The following is a 22,938-nucleotide window of genomic DNA, read 5'->3' as shown; positions in this document are numbered from 1 at the left end:
TCCACTGTGCCACCTAGCCACCCCATCAAGGTTATTTTAAAGCATCGTTTCTGTACATAGGGAAGAAGGTACATTTTGTTACACTTGCTTAGTAATGCTATTAAAATCATAATTCAATAGTTGGAAGAAATATTAGCATTGATTTAGTTTGACTAATTCCTTCATTTTGTAGATGGGAAAATTGAAATTCAGAAATTTATAATGACTTGTGCAAGGTCACATATTAAGTAGTAGGGAAATGATTCAAACTTAGTTCCCTAGGACTTCAAATGTAGAGTTTGAAGTGTAGCTGGCATGTAATGCCAGGGTAACTGGAGAGTGATTGTTGCACCTGGACTCAGCAAGATTGGAGTTCAAATCCTGTCTCAAATCCCAGCTTTGTGACCCTGGCAAAGCCACTTTAATTCTTAGCCTTAGTTTCCTCGTCAGTAAAATGACAGTGGTAAGAGCAACTATCTCACTGGATTGTTGTAAGGATCAATATAAACTACCTTATTATTCATAGGGCATTATAAAAGTGCTAGCTATTTATTTAAATAGTAAAGACAAAAGTCTACTAGATTAACTTTTTGTTAAACATTAGTTTGACAATCAGAGCAATATACTGGTTACTTTTTCTCTTAACTCAATTTCCTAGAGACATATGATCTGAATTGTAGATTAACTTTGTCAGTTATTTTTCTTTCTTTTCTGTTTCCTCTTGTTTCTATTTTTACATTCTATTATTCCCTATTGTTAAGGTGAATTTTTAGGTCATTGGTAACTTCCATTCACCCATTTTTTGTTAATTCTGTAGATCTTGAGAATGGTGAGATAGCCAAATAGATGATTTAGAATAAAGAGGTAGGTGAGTGGAGAAGCAGATTCCAAGAAAAAAGAAAGAAAAAGAATTAAAAAAAAACTTTGAGTCTGAGTGATTTGATTTTGCTTGTATTTTAAATATTTTGCTTGTTTGCTTTAAATATTTGCTTTTTTTTTTTGCTTTAAATATTTGTTTGATATTCTCCATGTTGAAAATCACTTAAATCATGTAAGGGAATTTGTGTGTGGGAATACTGTAAACTTTGATCACCTGGTGTCCTCCAGTACTGGAGCACTGTTTTACAGGTTGATGGGAGAGTACCGGGGAGTGGGAGTGGATCAGGGACTAGGAGGATATTTAAGCACCTGTATTCTAAATAAATGGAGATGTGGAGATCTTGGTGTACAGGGAGAATTTGTCTCTCTTGTCTCCCACCCCTTCAGCATTCACCTAGGGAAAGGTTAAGTGAGTCTGGAAAGGGACTCAACAAATATGGAAATGAAAATAAAAAATAAATTGATGAAGTAATAGATCAGTAATTCTTTAAAGGGAAAAACTCTCTTAATGTTGTCTTGGAATAACCATTGTCACTGTTGACTGTCTTTTAGGGATGAAATGGATTGCTCACTTTTCCCTAAAGAAGGCCTCCCAGATAATCAAGTGCTGAACTCTGAATGTCAGAACAAACACAGTTATTCTTCAGGTATGTTGTTCATAAGAACTTTAAATTTGACTTTGTTTCTATATGGAAGCATTGGGTGGGACACTGTTGGCAACACCCTCACTACACTTTTAATGTTCTAGTTCCCTAAATATGGTGTGCACGTAGTGGGTATCACTTTGTGGTACTCTGCTACCTTGAGCTTATGTGACTAGAGAGACCCATAGAGTGTATAATTTCCCCAGAGCATATCAGTCAACAAGTATTTATTAAACTCCTACTCTGTAAATTCCAAGCATTATGTGAGGACTTGAAAGAAATGATGCAGTACCCACTCTTAAGGAGTTTATATTTTCTCAGAAAAGATAACCTATACCACATGAGTTTATATGAAATAAATATAAGGTAAGTTCAGAGAAGAAACTCTACTGAGTCCTGAAGAATCAAGAAAAAGCCTCATATAAGTAGTGACATTTGGAGCTGAGTTTTGATGAAAACTTGGGTTTCTGGAAGGGCAGTTAAGACTAGTGGGCATCCTGAGCATGACTTTGCAAAGATAAGGAGACGTAGACAGAAGAGTAAATTTAAAGAACAGGAAGGCCAGTCTGACTGTAGCAGAGTCCTGAAGCAGAGCATCTCTTGGTTTTCACACTGTTGGTTTTTAAAACTGATTCCTCTTCACACGCACACCTTGCTACACTTTCAAAGGACAAAGATCATTCCTATTTTGAGATACATACCAGTGATTTCACTAGTATAAGTAACTCCTAATGAGAAAACTCCCTCCTCTAAAATCAGTACCTGCTCTGCAAGCTCCTAGTCTGAAAAGTTTTCCTGAGACACTGAAATATAAGTGATTTGCCCTGATTCCTGGTTACCCATCCAGTCTACCTCAGAGGTGAGGCTTGAGCCTGATCTTTCTAATTCCAAGACCAGCTCTCTATCCACAATTCTATGCTGCTGCATTGAACCACAAATTCCCTATACTTGTACATTTAGTGATTGTAATCAGCATCATGTTTGTAATAAAATAAATTGGCTGTCTTTCACTGAAATACTACTCTTAAGTTGTCATTGTGTAGTGGGGGCGACTCTAGGTTCTCAAAGGTCTCATTTGGCACAAGCTCTGGAAAATCTTACTGAACTGGAAAAGCTTCAGGTATAGTATGCCTAGTGACACAATGGATGCCTTGCCTTCTGAGGGCTGGTCTAGCTCCAGAGAAGCTGAGCTACCAGGTAGTGAATGCAGTCAGTCAGAAAAATCCAGGAAAACCATTGACCAAGGCTTAGAGTGGGATCATCAGCTGCATTAGTGAAAGGAGTACTCTCCTGAATGCTCAGAGAACCTGAGATAACATGCATCCTTTAAATTTTGAATAAATAATAATAGTAGCATTCAAAATATTATTTTTTCTTTATTTTCAACATTATATATTAATGAATTTTACTAGCCTGGGAAACTGGAATGTCCTATAAACATTATTTTTTTAATCTTTTTTTTTAGGTTTTTTTTGAAAGGCAATGGGGTTAAGTGGCTTCCCCAAGTCCACATAGCTAGGTAATTATTAAGTGTCTGAGGCCAGATTTGAACCCAGGTGCTCCTGACTCCAGGGCCGGTGCTCTATCCACTGCACTACCTAGCTACCCCCCCAAACATTTTTTTTAAAAACATTAATAGTATTAAATCATTGCAAAGAATTTTATATGCAATATATAGAAATTTAAGTTTAAAGCATAAATTATTAACACATAATTATTTAACTGGTAATAGTTATTAGAGAGAATTAGGGCAGAAGGTAAGTGCCTTTGAAAGCTTTTTTTTAAAACTATTTAGGAAAGATGAGAAGAGAACAACAGAAGAACTAATGCATATGTGATTTAAATTCAGTGCTTAGACTGTATTATCCATAAACTCAGAATTTTATAACTGGGAAGGAGATTTAGGAAAACCTGCATTTGAATTCTACTTTCTAGCTCTGTGTCCCTTGGCATGTTATGTTAACATTTAAGGATAGTTTTCTTATTTGTAAAATGGGAATAATAATGTCTTTAGTATTATTATCTCACAGGATTATTTTGAGGGTCAAATGCGATAATGTATATAAAATGCTTTGTTATATCTTAAGGCATTATATAAATGTTCACTATTAGCATCTAGTTCAATCACTTCATTTTACAGATAGGGAAACACAAAGACAAAATTTAGAGTTAAAGACTGTTTTATAAAAACACCTTGACAACAGATAATCAAAACACTTTTACATTTTTAGAGAAATATTTCTCACATCAACATTAGATAGTAAATACCTAGGAATTTTTTTTTAATGAGCCATGTTGCAGTTAGTCCTGTCCTCCAACACATAGAATATTTCAGCAAGATTCATAGGTGATTGCTCCCCATAGCTTGTGACTCCTCATGCTTCTGAAAATGTCAAGGTCATTTCAGCTAATTTTTTCAGCTGATTTTGTGCAGTGCAATGAAAGAAAAAGAAGAATGCATTTAGATGAGCAAGGGCACAGCAAAGCTGACTGAAGAACAAAGGAAAATAAAAGGTTTACACACTTAATTTAGTGTCTTTGAGAGCACTTTACAGAGTGATTTACATCTGGGGAATTACAAGTGGTGTGTCTTTATTAGTTGAAGGAATGGGTTCTGAATTTGGGCACAAAATTGTCATTCTGCTTCACTATGGCTATTTAGATATCATGCACACTGAAAGAAAATTTAAGAATATAAAGGTAACACTTAATCTTCCCAGTGTACTTGTCAGATTATATCCATGTCTATCTTCTACTACTCCCCTTGCAAATTACATTCCAGCCACCATCAGAAGCACTAATTAAGCACCTATTATATATACCAGACACTATGTCAGGTGTGGGGATATAAGAACAATAAATGAAACAATCTATACTCACAAAAAACTTCTCTCCTAATGGAGAAGACAATAAATATAGGAAGAATCAACACAAATAATTCAGAAGTAGTTGAAATTCAAGTAGGTTGAAGAGGAAGGCACTAGTATTCAAGAACAGGAAAGCCTTTATACATGAAGTGGTTCTTGAGCTGTGTCTCAAAAGGGAGAGATTGGAGTCACTTGAATAGGGGGGATGATGACACAATCAGGTTTACACTCGAGGAAAGTCACTTTGGCAGCAGTGTTAAGGATGGATTAACATGAAGAGAGACTTGAAACAGGGAGATCTATTAAGAGGCCATGCAATAATCCAGGTGACAGGTGATGAGAGACTACAATGGTGACTGTGAGTAGGGAGGAAGAGTAGGATTTGAAATGTTATAAAGGGAGAAATATATGGGGTGAAGGAGAGTAAGGAATTGAGAATAATGCCTAGGTTACAAAATCTGGAAGATGAGAAGAAAGGTAATGCCTTCAACAGAGATAAAATCAGAAAAATGGTAAATTGGAAGGAGGGAAAGAAAAATAGTTTTGGACTTGTGTTCAGTATATCTCCAGGACACCCAGTTTGAATCACATAAGCAATTGCTGATGTGCAACCCAAACTCCATGCAGACTTGGATTAGTTTTATAAAAATGTGAGTTTTTTGCATATATATGACAGTTAAAACCTATGGTATTTACTGGAACCTAATAAATGCTTGTTGAGATTATGAGAGTACAAAGAAAGGACAAAAGGATCCACATTGGAGCCCTGGACTATATCTGCAGTTTAGGGCATGATATAGATTATGAACTAACAAACAAGTCTCAGGAGTATTTGGATAGGAAGGAGGAAAAACAGGAGAGTAATACCATGAAAGACCAGAGCAGATAGTTGGATATTCAGGAGGAGAGGGTTGTAAATAGTATCAAACAGAGCAGATTTGATGAGAAAGATGGGGACTTTAAAAAAAGACCAAACCTTCATAAGATCTAGCAGGTGAGCTCATTGATAACTTTTTAGAGAAAAGTTTTAATTGAATGATGAGAACAGAAACCCTAATGGAAACCAGAGTTGAGTATGAGAGGAGAGAACCTAAATGCATTGTGCATAAATAGCTTTTCCTTAAAGTTCAATTGAAAAAAAAAGATAGGAGACATTAATTTGAAGAGATGGCATGGTTTAATGATTATTTTTAAGGAGAAAGATTTTGTTGCATATTTTAAGGCAGTAAGGAAGGAAACAGTAAATAGGGAGAAATTCAATATTAGGAAGAAAGATGGGATTGAGTTTTCAATTTGTTGTAATAGACATGAATGGATGAGATCAAGGGTGCTAGTAAAGGAGATGGTATTAGCAAGAAGGGTCACTTCAGTGTCCTAGCACTGGGGAAAGGGAAAGAGATTGAAGAGGATGAGTTAGAGATGAAGAAGAACTGCATGTCAAATGACCTTAATTTTCTCAGCAGAGTAGGAGACCAGGCAAAGTCCTCAGTTGAAAAAGAGAGGGGATAGATCAAGTGTGATACTTTTGAGGAGAAAATGAGGAAAAAACTTTTGTAGGGGATGATACAAGCAGTCAGTGAAAAATAAAATGATTGCACTGCTATTAGGGCCCAGTTGATGATAGATAATATAAACTTATCATTTATACCCAGTCAGCATAATCATATGAGTACTTCAAACTCTTGTAGCAAAGGAAATTGATAATGGAAATAATCTAGAGCTAAAGTTTTGCAAGGAATGAGTGACAATAGGAAAAATAAGAGAACAGTATGGGGTTGAATTGGCTAACTATAGGGTCAGAATTGGAGAAGAGGGTGGGGGATGGGAAGTTAGAACAGCGGTGATGATCTGAGAAAGTACAGAAGACTGGAGGGATTACAGGTCTAGATAAACCTGAATAATAGATTTTGGAGGAGTAAGCTTATGGTCAGAAAGAGAAATATCAGAATTTTTAATTAGAGAAATGGAATATTTCCAGATAGTAGTGAGACCCATTATGTGTCGTTGAGCTGGAATAAAGGGGTAGTTCATAGAACTTAAGGAGACTGAAGAACTGAATAGCTGAGGGACTTTGAAGGTACATCAGCATGGATGTTGAAGTTTCCTAGTTGGGGAAAAGTGGAAGATAGATTAGTGAGGTACTAAAGTCTTTGAGAAAGGAGAAGGAATCACTTGGGGACCAATATATAATGGCCACAATTTGATAGTAGTCCCTACAACTAGACTCTTCTACCCTCCCATTTTTACCCTGCTTTCTACCTTTTGCTGACTATTTCCTATAGCTGGAGAAGATCCTAGGTCAACCTACATTCCATTCCCTTTTTATGCCTCCTTCCAGTCTTTACTTGTTGAAGCTTCCCCTTCAAGATTCATCTCAAATTTTACTTCCTCCTTTAGCTTTCTTTGGTTTCACCCTATTCTCCAAAACTGAAAGTGATTCAAGAATATAGCAGTCTTCTTTGTATCATAATTATTTTTGTACCTCCTTTTTTCTCTATTGTATTTTAAGTAGAGTTTGGAGAGTAAGCTTGGTATTTTACCTCTGTTTGTATTCCTAGTACTTGGCACAGTGCCTTGTACATTAAGTATATTATGTCCTTAATTCATGCTTATTAAATTGAAAATGGCCATCACTTATTTGCTTTGGAGGTGGTGGGAATTCAGAGATGTGGAAGAGAAAATGTTGTCTTTAAGTTTCTATAACTTAGCCATAATATGTATTCATTTTTACTATCTAATGCACCTGAAAGTGGACATGTCTAGGAACAAAGTAGAGGCAAGAGAATATGCATGCCCCCATATTCTTCTGGACATGCAACTAAATTCTCTATCATTCTATAGAATCCTGCTTGAGTAAACTGGTACTGGCTGCCAAGATGAACTGGGAATTTATTAAATCCATAGTAAAGGAAAAACTGCAATTGAATAAGTAGGGGTGGATTATTTTTATTTCACGTGATGAAATTAAGGTTGCAAGCCATGTCTATAGAGATGAAATTGATTGAGAATAATTTGGACAAAGTTATTTTTTCCCCTTGGTTTACTCTCCCCCAATATGTGAATATCATGCCTTAACTGACCCTTCTTTCCTTCCATCATTCTTTCCCTCCTTCCTTTCGTCCTTCTTTCTCTTTCTCCTCTCTCTTTCCCTTCCCTTCTCTTTCCTCCCCTCTCCTCCCTTCCCCTCCCCTCCCCTCTCTCCTCTCTTCTCTCCTCTCCACCACAACTTTCAGACAAAATGACATGGCAGAGAGTAAAAGTTTACCATAAAGACATAATTTTATATGCTTTAATAAAGTTTTATTTCTCCCTACCCCTCCCGACTGTTGCTGTTATTATAGGATTTGATGCAGAAGATCTTGGATTTCTACAAAGGCCAGAAAAGGTTAGTCTCAATGTGCATCCTAGGCTACTTTTATATGGTACAGATTTAGAGAGCTAAAAGAGAGCATTTATTATTTGGAGCATGGCTCTTATTTTATCAAATTTGAATCAGTTCCTTTTTTATATAAATATTTTATTTGCCAATTATATACAATAGTATATTCTATCCATCATTTTTACAAAGTTTTGAATTCCCTTTCTTTCCCCCCACAGAAGGTAGTCTGATAATTACATTGTTTCCATGCTATACGTTGATCAAAATTGAATGTGTTGAGAGAAAAATCATATCCTTAAGGGAAAAAATAAAATATTAGAGATATCAAAATTATATAGTACATAAGACAACTTTTTAAAAAAAATTGAAGCTAATGGTCTTTGATCTTTGTTTAAACTCCACAGTTCTTTCTCTGGATACAGATGATATTAACATAGATCCACTAAAATTGTCCCTGATTATTGCACTGATGGAAGGAGCAAGTCCATTAAGGTTGATCATCATCCCCATGTTGCTGTTAGGGTGTACTATATACATACATACATATACACATATATGTGTATATATATATATATGTATATCATAGTTTGTTAAGCCGTTCCCCAATTGATGGACATTTACTTGATTTCCAATTCTTTGCCACCACAAATACAGCTGCTATGAATATTTTTGTACAAGTGATGTTTTTACCCTTTCTCATGATCACTTCAGGGTATAGACCCAGTATGGATCAAAGGGTATGCACATTTTTATTCCCCTTTGGGTGTAATTCCAAATTGCTCTCCACAGAGGTTGGATCAGTTCACAGCTCCCCCAGTAATGAATTAGTGTCCCAGATTTCCTGCATCCCTTCCAACATTGATCATTGTCTTTTCTGTTCATATTGGCCAGTCTGAGAGGTGTGAGGTAGTACCTCAGAGATGCTTTAATTTGCATTTCTCTAATCAGTAATGATTTAGAACAATTTTACATATGACTATGGTTAGCTTTGATTTGAATCAGTTCTTTATGTATCTTGGAATTGAAACCTTTTCTAATCAATTGTTTCCCTTTTAATCTCAGTTCTATTGGTTTTATTTGTGCAAACACTTTTGAAGTTTATGTAATCAAAAATTGTCCAATTTGTCCTCTATGATTTTCTCTATCCCTTGTTTGTTCATGAATACTTTACTTCTAAGATGTGAAAAGTAATTTCTTTCATGCTCCTCTAATTTGCTTATTATGTGATCTTTGGAGCTTATTTTGGTATAGGGTGCTAGGGTAAATTCTTGCCATTACTTTGAAGTATTCCCAGTAGTATCTTATGAAATTTATTTTGTTTGATATGTTTAATTGTTACAAGGATTTTATTTTCCTTTCTATTTTTAATAAGGTGAGGAGTGAAAAGGAACAAAGATAAATGTGAACTGAAAAATAAATTTAACAAAAAATAAACAAGGAACTTTGATAAAGTTTAATTTCTTCCTTATTTTTAGATAGTGTCATAATTAAATTGTCCTAAAGAGAAGAAAACTTTTTTAAATGGCTTACAGAGATTTTAGTAATGATTAAATCTGTAGCTAATACTCTCCCACCATCCATCAGTAAAATTGTTCTCACCCAGTAACTTGGTACATTGAAAAGACCATTGAGTTTATGTCCTGGATCTAACTTAGCTTGTGATCTTTGAGAAATCATTTGAACTCTGAACCTCAGACTGTTTATCTCCAAAATGAGAATAATAATACTTGTACTACTTAGCTCAATGCATAAGACTGGGTACACATCCCAATATTCTGTTTTAAAAACCATTAATTCATTGACTTTTCTGTTATAAGCTCATAGACTTAGAGTTAGAGGGGACCTTAGAGGTCCTTTAATCAAATATCTCCTTTTTCAAATGAGGAAACTGAGTTCTAGAAGGTTAAGTGATTTGTTGAAGTCACAGAGGTAAAATATGGCAGAGCCTAGATTTGAACTTTGCTCCTGTGACTCCTGATCTGATCCTTTCTCATTATAATCTGTTTCTTCCTTGAAGTATAACTCCAATACTTTGATAAACACATAATATGTGTCCCTTGCCTTGGAGAAGCTTAAAATTTCATTAGACAAATTATTTAATATCCTCTACAATCTAGTACCAACAACATTTCCTACTTTATTTCCTTCTATTCCCTTGCCAAAGTCCTCTATTTGCCCACTTACAATAAGACTTAGTTCTTGCCATTGCCCCTCTTTAGAATATTGTCTCCCTCCTCTCTGTTTATGCAAACCCAATGCATTCTTCAAAACCCAGCTCTAATCTTTTCTCCTTCAAGTCTCTCACAATCACTCACAAGCTCTAGATGATGTTTTTTTCTGCCTTCTAGCTCTAAAGTTCCCTAATTCTGTAGTTCATTGTCCTTGCCATTTGGGAGTTAATCATATACTAATTTGTGACAGCCTTTATAGTTTTACATTTGTTGTTATCTACCTTTTGTATTATTATAAGCCTGTTCATGTGTTTCATGTCTTTTTTTTTCCCCCAACTAGATTGTAAACTCCCTATTCCCCTGTAAGACCTTCAGTAAAACATGTAATTATAATTGAATATTCTTAGTGGTAACAAATATTCATGACTTGAGACTAGCTTTGAATATTTAGAAGAAATAGCCCAAAGTTATTTGGAACCAAGTCTTGTGCATAAGATCAAACTGAATATTATAATTGTAGTTTTGAAATGTGGTGTGATCACAAATAAGCAAACTTTATGTGATAAACTATCTCTGTAGGAAGGTTTAAAAAGGGAGATCCAAAAAATGTTTCAGACAATAGCAGTATTGTTGGATTTAGGTTATCTTCTCCCAGGTGACTACTTTGAATGTTTAAATTAGTTCATTTGAATGTTTAAATTAATGTATCACCAACTTAAATCATCTCTTCTACTAAAACTGTAACTGCCTTTTAAAGAAGTTATGGAAGCTGCTGTTAACAGTGGAATTATAGAATGCTAGAGTATGAAAGGGAACCCTAGAGATATCTAATCTAATTCTCTCATTTTATGATTGAGGAAAAATAGAAGGGACTTGACCAAAGTCACAAAGCTTAGTTAGTGTCAGAACTGGGATTAGGACCCATAGTTCTTTTCATTATACCATATATTCCTTCTGGTTGTTATTATTAAGTATCATTACTTGATTTTCATCAACTCTTTGTTATTTTTTCTTGAAACTTTTGCTTTTTCTTTATTTTACTTACCATTCCAGAAGAAAAATAGTGAAGAGAAAAGAAAGTGACAAGTTTTATGGTTTAAAAACCCCACAAACTTTATTGAGGGAGGATTAATTAAAATGAGGTTTGGAGCCAATTATATTTGAGATTATCTATTGATGTCAGTTATCCTTTGGATGTGCCCCTTCTCTTTAACACATGTAATCAAGGTTTGCATGAAAAGATAATTTTCCATCTGTGCTAGGCATTTTTGCCCTATATTCACAGTTAAATTATTTAGCCTAAAAGACCATCATCAATCCTCATATCTTCTGGATTGCTGATAGTTTCTGATGGTTAATTGTATGAAGTGTTGATTTTATTAATTATTCTGTTTGTCCAATGTAGGATATTCAATTTATTGGAAAGCAAAGTTTGTGTGTTTGTGTGTGTACAAATATTTGAGTTAGGTAAGCTGGTTTTTCCTAGACTTCTGTGGCATGTGCTGTAATAATTGAAATTCTATTTGGAATTCATAGGAATTAAGTGATGGAGGTGACTCTCCTGAAATTAGCCTGCTCTCAGGTGCTGTTATTACAAGTTATGCTACAGTAGAATTAAAGAAAAAATCATCAGAGAAACTGGAAGGATCCAGTGTGTTGTCAGAGTCTACAAAGGAAATTACATTGCCTTCAAGAGAAATTCGGGGAGAAGATAGTTCCTGTGAAATGTTGGTGCCCACCACAGAAGACTCTTTAGGATTGTCAGAAAGCATTCTGAGTGAATACCCATTTATAGTGAATGAATTTGATTCTAAAGAGTTGTTGAAACCACCGAGTGATTTGGGTAGTCCCAAATCAATGTCACCTTTAAATCACTTGCTGACTTTTCAGGAAGATGGTCTAAGAGAACACATGCAAGAAAATGAGAAAAACAGTGCATTACCAGCTGAACAGCTGACAGCCCTGAACACATTTTCGGAATCTGTCTGTCAAAGAATGGAAAGAAGTAGTAGGCCCTGTGCTGAGGATGAGTGCTTAGGAACAGAGCTGAGCATTTCTCAGACAGATGATGATTGTACACAAATAACAGAAATGGATTTTGAATTTCATCACTCTGTTCAGTCATTTGGACAAGATCCCAAGTTAACTGAGCCTTTTTTGAAAGCTACAACAATGCAGCAAGTAAGTACAAGTTTTATTCCTTGAATTTGACTTTTTTTAGAAGTTTAAGTAACAAGCCTTTTTTTGAATATTGATTATAAGCTAAATTAAATTAAAATCTTCCACAACTAAATATCAGTACTGCTATAGGGCCATTCTCAAACTACCTCTTAATGCATTGGATCAGAGATGCTTGTTAAAAGCTTCCCCAGCCAAAGGTCTTTTTTCGTTGACCATAAATGACCTTGACCACAGCAAAAAATAAAGGAGAAAATAAATGGACAACTTTCTTCCCAACGTGTCTGTGAGGATTTATTGGTCACTTTCTCCTGGATTTCTCTTGGAGAATTTATTAAATTGATTAGGATTTTCTCCTGTGAGCTTGAAAAGACATTAATTACATGTCTTTTTTGGATTTTGAGTGGAGATAAACTAACCTGCACATTGTGCCATGTTTCACAGAGAGAAATAGTTTATTTGTACAGTTTCTCATAGAACTAATAGATTCCAGATTGAATTCATGGGATGATAGAACCATAATGAATAAGGAGAGGAAGCATGGTATAGTAGTAAAAACACTGGATTTGGGATCAGGAGACCTGGGTTTGAATCCCAGCTCTGCTACTTATCTAAATGTATGAACTCAGGCAAGTCTCTGAACCTCCCTGGACCTCATCCCTACCTGTGCAACCTTGGGCCAATCACTTAATTCCATTGCCTTGCAAAAAAAAAAAAAAAAAAGGAAAAAATAACTATGTTTTCCAAAATAGCATTTAAGATGAATAGGGACATTGTTTACATGTTTTTACAGATTGCTTTAGTGCTTGGTTTAATAGAGGACAGCTGGATTCTCATGTCTGCTTCTGCATTCAGTTTGTTGCAATATGTTGTTTGCTTGAAATACATGAAGAAAATGTGTCCTTATACAGCTATGTAGTTGGAAAAGAGAAGAATATTTTACTAGGCACATGAAGTCTTAGTATTATTATGAAAATAGTTTTACCTTGAAGACTTCCTAAGAGGATCATAAGGATCCTCCTTGTATCCTCAGTCTATAGTTTGATAACCAGTGCTTTAAAGCATTTAGTATAGTCTACTTATTTGTCTCTGCGTAAAGCACTTCTCTTTACTTACTCTTCTCATCCCTGTAACTTGATACCGTATAGCATTAAAGGAATGAAAAGTGACTCTATTTTGACTAGTGTATTCCTTTTGAAATTACCATTATGACTGTCTTACCCTGAGCTTTTTAGAAAATTTCAAATGTATATCATGTATTGATATTGCAAAATATTTATATTTTTAAGTACATCTATGCACACACTTTTTTTACCTTGTAAAGGACATTTTAGTTTTATTCCTAATAGAGAAACCCAAATTATACCTGCTTTCTTTCAGAATTTTCTTTAATCTTTTTCAGCATTATTTATGTTTCTTGCCTCATTTCCCTTTTAGGATAAAGAAGATCCAAGTTCATTGGAACAGGAAACTGTAAAACATGAAAATGTTGCCTGCCTTGATGGGTTTGGTAAAGAGGAGGCTTTAAATTCCATGGAAACTAATACAGCCATGGAAACTTCATATGTATTAAGGAAATCAGCCAGACTGAAAAGAGTAAGAACAAGAGCTACTTCTAAAAATATAGATGAGATATTTAAAATGCCAGAAGAGAGACTACAGAAAACATACAGTATACTACCTACTGGATATTTCAGGTATGCTGTCAAATTATGAGTTGTTTTTTCCCCCTCCATAGGTACTAGATCAACCTTGCAAACAGCTATCCTTGAAATGGAGAACGGTTTTTGGTGGGTCCAAAGTAAAATAACAACAACATTTCTTTATTTTTCTATTTATGTTGTGATTCTTGGAGTAGACTGGAGTGGTGTGTTTGTGTGTGTGTGTGTGTGTAGGCATCAAAGCTGGAAAGACCTGTGTTCTGACTCTGAACATTATGACTTTGTGACCTTGAGTAAGTCATTTAGCCTCTTTGTGCTCTAGGACACTTTTTTCTTCATTTAGCAAATATTTTAATTTTTCCAGTTACATGTAAAACATTTTAAAAAGTTTTTAAAATTTTGAATTCCAAATTCTCTCCTTTTCTCTTCTCCCCTTTCATTGAGAAGGAAAGCAATTTGTTATAGTTATATATGTGCAGTCTTATAAAACATATATCCATTTTAATCATTTTGTAAAAACAAACCTCCCAAACCCAACAAAAATAAATTTTAAAAAATTATGACTCAATCTCATTCAGACTCTTTCAGTTCTTTCTTGGGAGGCACATAGCATTTTCCATCATGAGTCCTTTGATCATTGAAATTGTTGAAAATAACTAAGTCATTCATAGCTGATAATTCTTACAATATTGCTGTACAGTATATAATGTTTTCTAGCTTCTGCTCACTTCACTTTGGATCCATTCATGTAAATCTTTCCAGGTTTTACTGAAAGCATCCTGTTCATCATTTTTTACAACTCAATAATAGTATTCCTTCACAATCATGTATCACAACATGTTTAGCCATTCCTCAATTATTGGGCATCCCCTCAATTTCAAATTCTTTGTCACTACAAAAAAAAGGCTGCTATAAATATTTTTGCGTATGGTTAGATCACCATTTCACCAATAGTGTATAAATGTCCCCATTTTCACACAAACCCTCAAATATTTTCTTTTTCTGCTATATTAGCCAATAATATATGTCGAGGTGGTATAATATTAAGTTTGCATTCTCTAATCAATAGTGATTTAGAGCATTTTTCCATATGACAATAGATAACTTTCATTTCTTTGTCTGAAAACTGCCTGTTCATATCCTTTAACCATTTATCAATTGGGAAATGACTTGAATTTTTATAAATTTGACTCAAATATATATATATATATATATATATATATAAAATATGTATATATGCTTATATTTGCATACATATGCATGTATATGCATATATATGTATTCTATCTTTATATTTTCATGCATATATATTTGAAAAATGAGACCTTAATCAGAGAAATTTGCTTGTTTTCCTTTTAATCTTGACTGCATTGGTTTTGTTTCTATAAAATCTTTTTCATTGAATGTAATCAAAATAAATGATTTTATATCCTGTGATCCTTTCTGTCATTAATTCTTTCCTTATCCGCAAATATGTCGGGTAAACTATTCCATACTCTTCCTAATTTGCCTCTTCTATCACCCTTTATGTCTAAACGTACCTATTTTGATCTTAGTTTATAGTATGAGATATTGGTTTTTACGTAGTTTCTGCTAAACTGCTTTTTAGTTTCCGCAGAAGTTTTTATAAAAAATAATTCTTATCCCCAAAGCTTGGATCTTTTAATCAAACACTAGGTTACTAAAATCAGTTACTATTTTAGTTTTTTTCTGCTCTATTTTCATGCACCACTGTATTAGCCAGTACCAGACTGTTTAGTAATATAGTTTGAGATCTGGTATGGCTAAAACAACTTGCATTATATTTTTTCATTGATTCCCTTGATATTTTTGACTTTTTGTTTTTTGAGATGAATTATTATTTTTTCTAGTTCTATAAAATAATTTTTCAATAGTTTGTTTGGGATGGTAGATAGACTTGTCATTTTTATTCTCTTAACTTGGCCATTAATATTTTTCACTTGTTTAGATCTGACTTTATTTGTGTGAAAAGTGTTTTGTGATTGTGTTCAAATAATTTCTTAGTTTGTCTTGGCAGTAAATTCCCAAATATTTTATATTGTCTACCATTATTTTAAATTGAATTCTTCTATCTTCTTGCTTCTGGACTTTATTGGTGGTATATAGAAATACTGTCCTGCAACTTTGCTAAAGTTAATTATTTCTAGAATTTTCTAAGTATATCAACATATCATGAGCAAAGAGTGATAGTTTTATTTCTTCATTGCCTATTCTATCTAATTCCTTTGGTTTCTTTTACTTCTCTTATTGCTATAGCTAGCATTTCTAGTACAATATTGAATAATAGCGGTGATAGTAGACATCTTTCCTTCATTCCTGATTTTATTGTGAAAGCTTCTAGCTTATCTCCATTACAAATAATACTTGCTGATGGTTTTATATATATATATATATTATTATAGTAAAAACTCTATTTATTCCTGTGCTTTTTAGTGTTTTTAATAGGAATGGATGATGTATGCTGACAAACATTTTTTCTGCATATAATGAGATAATCTTATGGTTTCTGTTGGTTTTGTGATTGATATAATTAATTATGCTGACAGTTTTCCTAACATTGACTAGACTTGCATTCTCGAATAAATCCCATCTGGTTATATTATATGATATTTGTGATTTATTGCTATAATCTCCTTTTTAGTATTTTATTTAAATTTTTATTATTAATATTCATTAGGGAAATTAGTGTATAGTTTTCTTTCTCTGTTTTTGTTCTTCCTTTTAGTCAACTTTTACCTGTGCCCTCTGAGGGCTATGTTCACTCCTTTTAACTGCCCTAATAATGTTAAACATTTTAGTAGCCACAAGAGTCCTTCTCATATAGGATCGTAAACAGTTTAGACATACAAGTTCTTTATGATTTTTCTTTCATGTTTACCTTTTTAATCTCTTGAGTTTTATATTTGAAAAATCAGATTTTTCTATTTGGCTCCAGTTTTTGTCAACAGGATTGCTTGAAAGTTTTAATTCTACAATAGGTGTTTTTTTTTTTTTGTTTTTTTTTTGCAATAGAGTAGAAGAGGGAGGTGATGAGGGGGAGTGAGTAGATCTTTACTCTCATTGGAAGTGACTCAGAGAAGAAATAACATACATAGTCACTTGGGTATAGAACTATATCTTACCCTAGAGGAAAATAGGAGAGTAGAGGGAGGGAAGAAAGGCGACAGAGGGAGGGGAGAAAAGGGACAGAGGGAGGGGAGAGGGGTTGTGGGTGATAGAAGAGAGAGAAGATCATGGGAGAGGGTAGTCAGATACAACACACTTTTTTCTTTTTTTTTTCTTTTTCTTTTCTTTTTTAGGTTTTTCAAGGCAAATGGGGTTAAGTGGCTTGCCCAAGGCCACACAGCTAGGTAATTATTAAGTGTCTGAAGCCAGATTTGAACCCAGGTACTCCTGACTCCAAGGCTGGTGCTTTATCCACTACGCCACCTAGCTGCCCCACAACACACTTTTGAGGAGAGACAGGATATAAGGAGAAAAAGAATAGAATAAATGGGGGTGGATGGATTGAACAGGATGGAGAGAAATACAGCTAGCAATAGGATTTTGGGGAAAAATACTGAAGTAATTTCTCTGATGGACTTATGATAAAGAATGCTATCCATCCCAAAGAAATAGCTGATGGTGCCTGAAGCATGCTTTTTTTCCCCATCACGTTATTTTTCTTTCTTTGTGTGTGTGTGGGGAGGTTATTTTTACTTTCACAGTATAACTATTGTAGTAATTTGTTTCATGGCCACACACTTTTAACCTGTACCAAGTAACTTGCTTTCTCAATTGAGGGGAGTGGGGTGGGAGAAAGCGAGAGAATTTGGAACTCAAAGTTTTAGAAGTAAATGTTGAAACTTGCTTTTTGCATGTAGCTGGGGTAAAAAGATTTTTAAAATAAAATAACAAAAGGAAAAAAATAATAATGATAGTGATGATAAGGGACATTCTTTATTTGATCCTGTTTTAATTGGAAAGTCTACTATTTTATCCCACTTTATCTTGGGCATTAGCTCTTTTGTTAATGTTTCTAATATTTATAACAGGAATTTTTCTAGTAATTTGTCTAAAACTTTTTCTGAATCTGTTTATATGAAAGAAAGCAAAACACAAAATCTTATTATCTTACATGATTCTATCAGCTATTCTCCTTCAGAGAAGTAAAGAGTATGAGTAAAGTTTGAAGCATTTAAAAAAAAAAACAGTCCTCACTTTCATTAAATATCCATTTCCCACCTGAAATATTACTCAATTTTGTTAGATAGGTAATACCTGGTTTCAATCCTTAACTTTCTTGCCTCTCTGGAATATCATATTCTGAGCTTTCTGATTCTTTAATGAAGAAATTTTCTCAATCTTGTATTATTTTGACTATGGCTCCATAATATTTAAACTGTTTCTTTCTGGCTTGCAGTGGTTTCTCTTTGATCTGGGAACTCTGGAATTTGGCCATAATATTTCTGGCAGTTTTCATTCTTGGATCTCTTTCAGGAGGTTATTAGTGTACTCTTAATTTCCTTGATAGTTTCTTGAAATATGATATCTAGGCTCTGCTTTTGATCATGACTTTTAGGTAGCCCAGTAATTCTTAAATGATCTCTCCTTGACCTATTTTCTAGATCAGTTGTTTTTCCAGTGAGATATTGCACATTTTCTTCTGTTTTTCCATTCTTTTCATTTTATTTTATTTTCCTTGATATCTCATAAAATCTTTAGCTTCCACTTGCCCAATTCTAATTTTTAAGGAATTTTTTCAGTGAGCTCTTGCACCTCTTTTTCCATTTGACCAGTTATACTTTTTAAAAAGTTTTTTTTTATTCAGTGAATGTTTTACCTCTTTTTCTATTGTGCCAATTCTGCTTTTTTTTTTTTTTTTTTTAGGGAATATTTCTCTTCACTGTTTTTTTGGTGCCTTTTTACTGTTTGGCCTGTTCTGTTTTTTATAATGTCATTTTCTTCAGGTGTGTGTATCTGTATTCCTCCAAGTCCTTTTGACTCTTTTTTCATGATTTTTCTTTCATCACTCACATTTCTTTTCCCAGTTTTTCCTCTACCTCTCTTATTTGATTTTAAAAAATCCTTTTTTGGGTCCTTCTAGGACCTGAGATCAATTTACATTTTTCTTTGAGGCTTTTTATTATCTTCTAAATTTGTGTTTTGCCTTACCTTATTACTATAATGGTTTTCTATGGTCAGGCCCTTTTTGTTACCTTTTCCAGTTTACTTTTTGATTTTTAATTTTATGTTGAAGTTGAGCTCTTCTCCTGGGGTGGAGGGGACACTGATCCAAGCTTTAGGTTTTTGGATTACTGCTTTAGAGTTTGCTCTGGGGGTCTGTAATCTTCCTGCTCTTCCAACTTTGTATGATCTAAGAAGAGATTTGGTCACTTCTTTCCTGATCTATGAGCTTGTCTATGAGCAACCTCAGCTCCTCTTTTCTACCCTGGAATATCAGCCAGAGTACTTGCTCCTTCTAGTGCTCCTCCTTGCCCAGGAACTGCAATTTGGAACATGTATGGGCAATGCAATGGAGTCCTGCTCCCCATGCCAGTAGATTCCCCAGCTGAGGAAGACGTTGTGCTTTCTAACAGAAAAGCCTTTCTTTGTCAAAATGTCTATCAAATGTGGTGTACTTATGCACTATTTTATGCAAAATATAGTGTTCAGTGCTACAAAAAGAAGAAATGGGTTACATTAAAAAATTTTTTTAAATCACATTTATTTTCCTAGAAAACAAGATTCTCCTTTTCAGAATAGCAGTGATGAGAAATCTGTGGAATGGAGCAAAAATCAGATTTTATCTGCTTATCACTGTGATGAACATATAATAAAGAAAAGAAGAACTGCAAACAGTAAGCTTCATTTTGCATATCTGTTTTCCCCTCCTGTGGTGGTTATAAGCCATGTTGGCACCATTCTTTTTTACCTATTTCTTCCTTCATTCTTCCAGAAAAGAAAATTTCTAAAGAAGCACAGAGTAAAACAGGATTAGATCAATGTTTACATGAAAGGAACATCAGCAGTAGAGAATATTGATGGATAGTATCAAATCAAAGTTTTTATAGTCTGGGTGTATTCAGTTACTGGGTGTATTAATGGCAGCAGAAAGATTTATGTCCTTAGGCATAATGTGATCATTTGAAACCTGGTCTTGAACTCTGGGAAATTCTTCCAAAAAGACAGTCTTTCAGTTGAGTTATTATTCTGAAAATAAAAACATATTTATTGATTTAGGCCTAGGAAGTTTGTTAGAACCTTGTAGAACTGAATAAAAATTTATTAGGAGTATCAGTTTAGGAGGCCAATTAAGGCTTCATATCTTCAGTTATAGGAAGATTATATTTTATCATTCAGAGTAAAGTAAATAACTGAAGTAACAAATTTGGTGTTTTTTTCCACTGGGTGTAAGAAATCAGATTTATCCCTTAAATTAGGGTCAGGGCTTATGAAATGAGATAATATTTTGTAAAGTGCTATGCAAATGCTACTATTAGGATGATGATTTTGGTATTGACAGTATTTCTTCAGTATTTAACAAAAGAGATTTATGTTCTTTGTGGATCTTTTGGAAGTTACTCTTACATTTTTCTCAGGGACTCTTGAGAGATTTTCTTCTGCTTTATAAAGAGAGGCAGCATGACAGAGAACACTAGTCTGGCCTTGCTATCAATAAAATCTGGATGGAAGTCCTGACTCTGGCACAAATTATCTTTGTGACAATGGGCAAGTGGCTTAACTTCCCACTGCCTCCAGGCTACTCTCTAAAAGAATGTTTCTGATGATTTGCCAATTTGCTGCATTGGTAGAGGAATCTCCACATTAAAATTTTCTTGCATCCATGAAATCACAAGTTTTGAGCCAAACAAATAAAAGAATATATGATATCTTGTTACTACCTAGTAGTGTAGCTTTCAGTTAAGCTTAATGACTTAATCTTTTTTTTTTTAGTTTTTGCAAGGCAAATAGGGTTAAAGTGGCTTGCCCAAGGCCACACAGCTAGGTAGTGTCTGAGACCAGATTTGAACCCAGGTACTCCTGACTCCAAGGCTGGTGCTTTATCCACTATGCCACCTATGCTGCCCTGACTTAATCTTTTTTTTGACAACATTTAAGAAAAAGAAATTTTCATTCTCTTTATGATGCATAGACTTTACAGAGACTTTTTTTTTCTAGAGACTTTTTTTTTTCTACAACTCAGCTACTGAAATTAGTTACAGGTAGTACAGTGGATATAAGTTTAGGCCTGGAGTCAGAAAGACTGTTCTTCCTGAGTTCAAATATCCACATCAGATACTTCTTAAGTGTATGACCCTGGGCAAGTCACTTAACCCTATTTGCCTCAGTTTCCTCATCTGTAAATTGATCTAGAGAAGGAAATAGCAAATAATTTCAGTATCCTTGCCAAGAAAACTTCAGAAGGGGTCATGAAGACTCAGACATGACTGAAAAAATGATTAAACAATAACAAGAACTTGGCAAATGAACTTAAACTTTTCCAAACTAAATCAAATAAATCAAAACATATTTGATTTATTTATTAGTAGTATGAAAAAACTAGAATGATTTAAATTTAATATGTATTATTACATATACTTTCAAGAAAAATATATTTATTTTTTGCTTATGTAAATTCCATAAAAGTACCTTCTCTCTTGATTTTTGTATGTGAAAAAGTTTTCTTTTTTTTATCATTTTTTCTCATCCTTATGATAAGAAGTGCATACAAGAATATTTTCAAATATCAGAAACTCACTGAAATAGAATAAACTAATTCTTTTGTTTCTGAATCAAGAACAATGTAGCTCCATTCCAAAACCATCTCATCTGGGTTCTGTAATCTTGTATGTTGCCTACTTCAGCCCACCTCTTGCCCTCTGATAGTCAAACAGCATAGTGGCTATTTTTGTTTGATGTATGTATATTTTTTCTTTTCTGCTACCTACAGGAAAAAGTTACAGTAACATATCAAAACTTTCAAGTATTAATCGAAGAGACATCTATGGAGAATCACCTCTTCATAAAGCTGCTCAGACAGATGATTCAGCTCTAATCAAGAAATTTATACAACTAGGTGGAAATGTAAACTTGCGAGATTATGCTGGTAAGTTTTAACCTCAAACAAGTCAGAAGGACTCATGGCTGTCTTGTGATGTGCTTTGCATTTTCCTACATGGCATCTTCCTTTAAGGTTCCTACTATAGTATAGTGTGAGGGGGTAGATAAAGCAGAGTTATAATTCATAAATACAATATTAAATATAAGTGCATAAGAGAAGTATAAAGTGATTTGAAATATGATAGGCTTTATGAATTTCTGCAATCAAGGCAAAGCTCAAAATTGATATTATACACTTTGCTCTTTGTCAGAATTTTCAGGAGAGTTTTCTGAATTGTCTATTCTCATTTGATTGAGAGACTAAATTTAGAATATCCAGGAATAGTGCTTTGTAGTTTTGTGGAAAGAGAACTATATCTGGAATCAGAGGACCTAGCTCCTCTCAGGTTCAAATTCTAAATTTGAATATAAGTTCAGCTTTTGAATCTTACTCCGATGTCACCTTGGGAAAATCACCTATCCTTTCTGTACCTCAATTTCCCCATTTATAAAATAAGAAAGTTGGACTAGAAAATCTATAAGGTTCCTTTTAGCTTTAAAGTCATAATGTGTATCAAGGGCAAAGTTTTTTGATTACTTCATCTTTTAAAAGCAGCTCCTTAGGAAAAGGTGATGAAGGATGTTCCAGAAATAAAAGCTTCCCCAGGCAGGTCTTATTTAGAATTTTTTTTTTTAGTTTTTGTAAAGCAGTGGTTTTAAGTGGCTTGCCCAAGGCTACACAACCAGGTAATTATTAAGTGTCTGAGGCTGGATTTGAACTCAGGTACTCCTGACTCCAGGGCTGGTGCCCTATACACTGCACCACCTAGGCGCCTCCAGACTCACCACAAATCCAGTTTTTGTTTTGTTTTTCTGTCACAGCTATGGAATTATGTATTCCATTCCATTTCATTTTTTTTTGCTCTGATTTCTATTATGGTTTCAGATTTTTGTCTTCCAACCAGTTTTCAGAGAAATAAAAAGCAACAACAATTTGTGTTTTCCTTATTCAACAAAACTTAATCCACCTAAATTAAGGCAAGATGAATTCCTAATCTATTTATACCCTTCTAAGTA

General features: G+C 34.1%; 1 protein-coding gene across 3 annotated transcripts in view; it reads left to right on the top strand.

The window, feature by feature from the left end:
* The window catches only part of ANKRD31 (ankyrin repeat domain 31), a 201,089-nt gene that overhangs the window by 19,746 nt on the left and 158,405 nt on the right, over window positions 1–22,938 (top strand). For all 3 annotated transcript variants that reach the window (XM_074200453.1, XM_074200455.1, XM_074200452.1), the window contains 6 exons: window positions 1,411–1,505; window positions 7,711–7,754; window positions 11,456–12,100; window positions 13,535–13,794; window positions 19,498–19,619; window positions 21,713–21,868. In XM_074200453.1, coding sequence (XP_074056554.1) covers window positions 1,418–1,505; window positions 7,711–7,754; window positions 11,456–12,100; window positions 13,535–13,794; window positions 19,498–19,619; window positions 21,713–21,868 — 1,315 coding nt within the window. In that variant the 5' untranslated portion in view covers window positions 1,411–1,417. The remainder of the gene's footprint in view (window positions 1–1,410; window positions 1,506–7,710; window positions 7,755–11,455; window positions 12,101–13,534; window positions 13,795–19,497; window positions 19,620–21,712; window positions 21,869–22,938) is intronic.

Source organism: Macrotis lagotis, chromosome X (assembly GCF_037893015.1).
Source record: "Macrotis lagotis isolate mMagLag1 chromosome X, bilby.v1.9.chrom.fasta, whole genome shotgun sequence".
NCBI lineage: Eukaryota > Metazoa > Chordata > Mammalia > Peramelemorphia > Peramelidae > Macrotis > Macrotis lagotis.
This window is presented reverse-complemented; position numbering and strand designations above follow the sequence as displayed.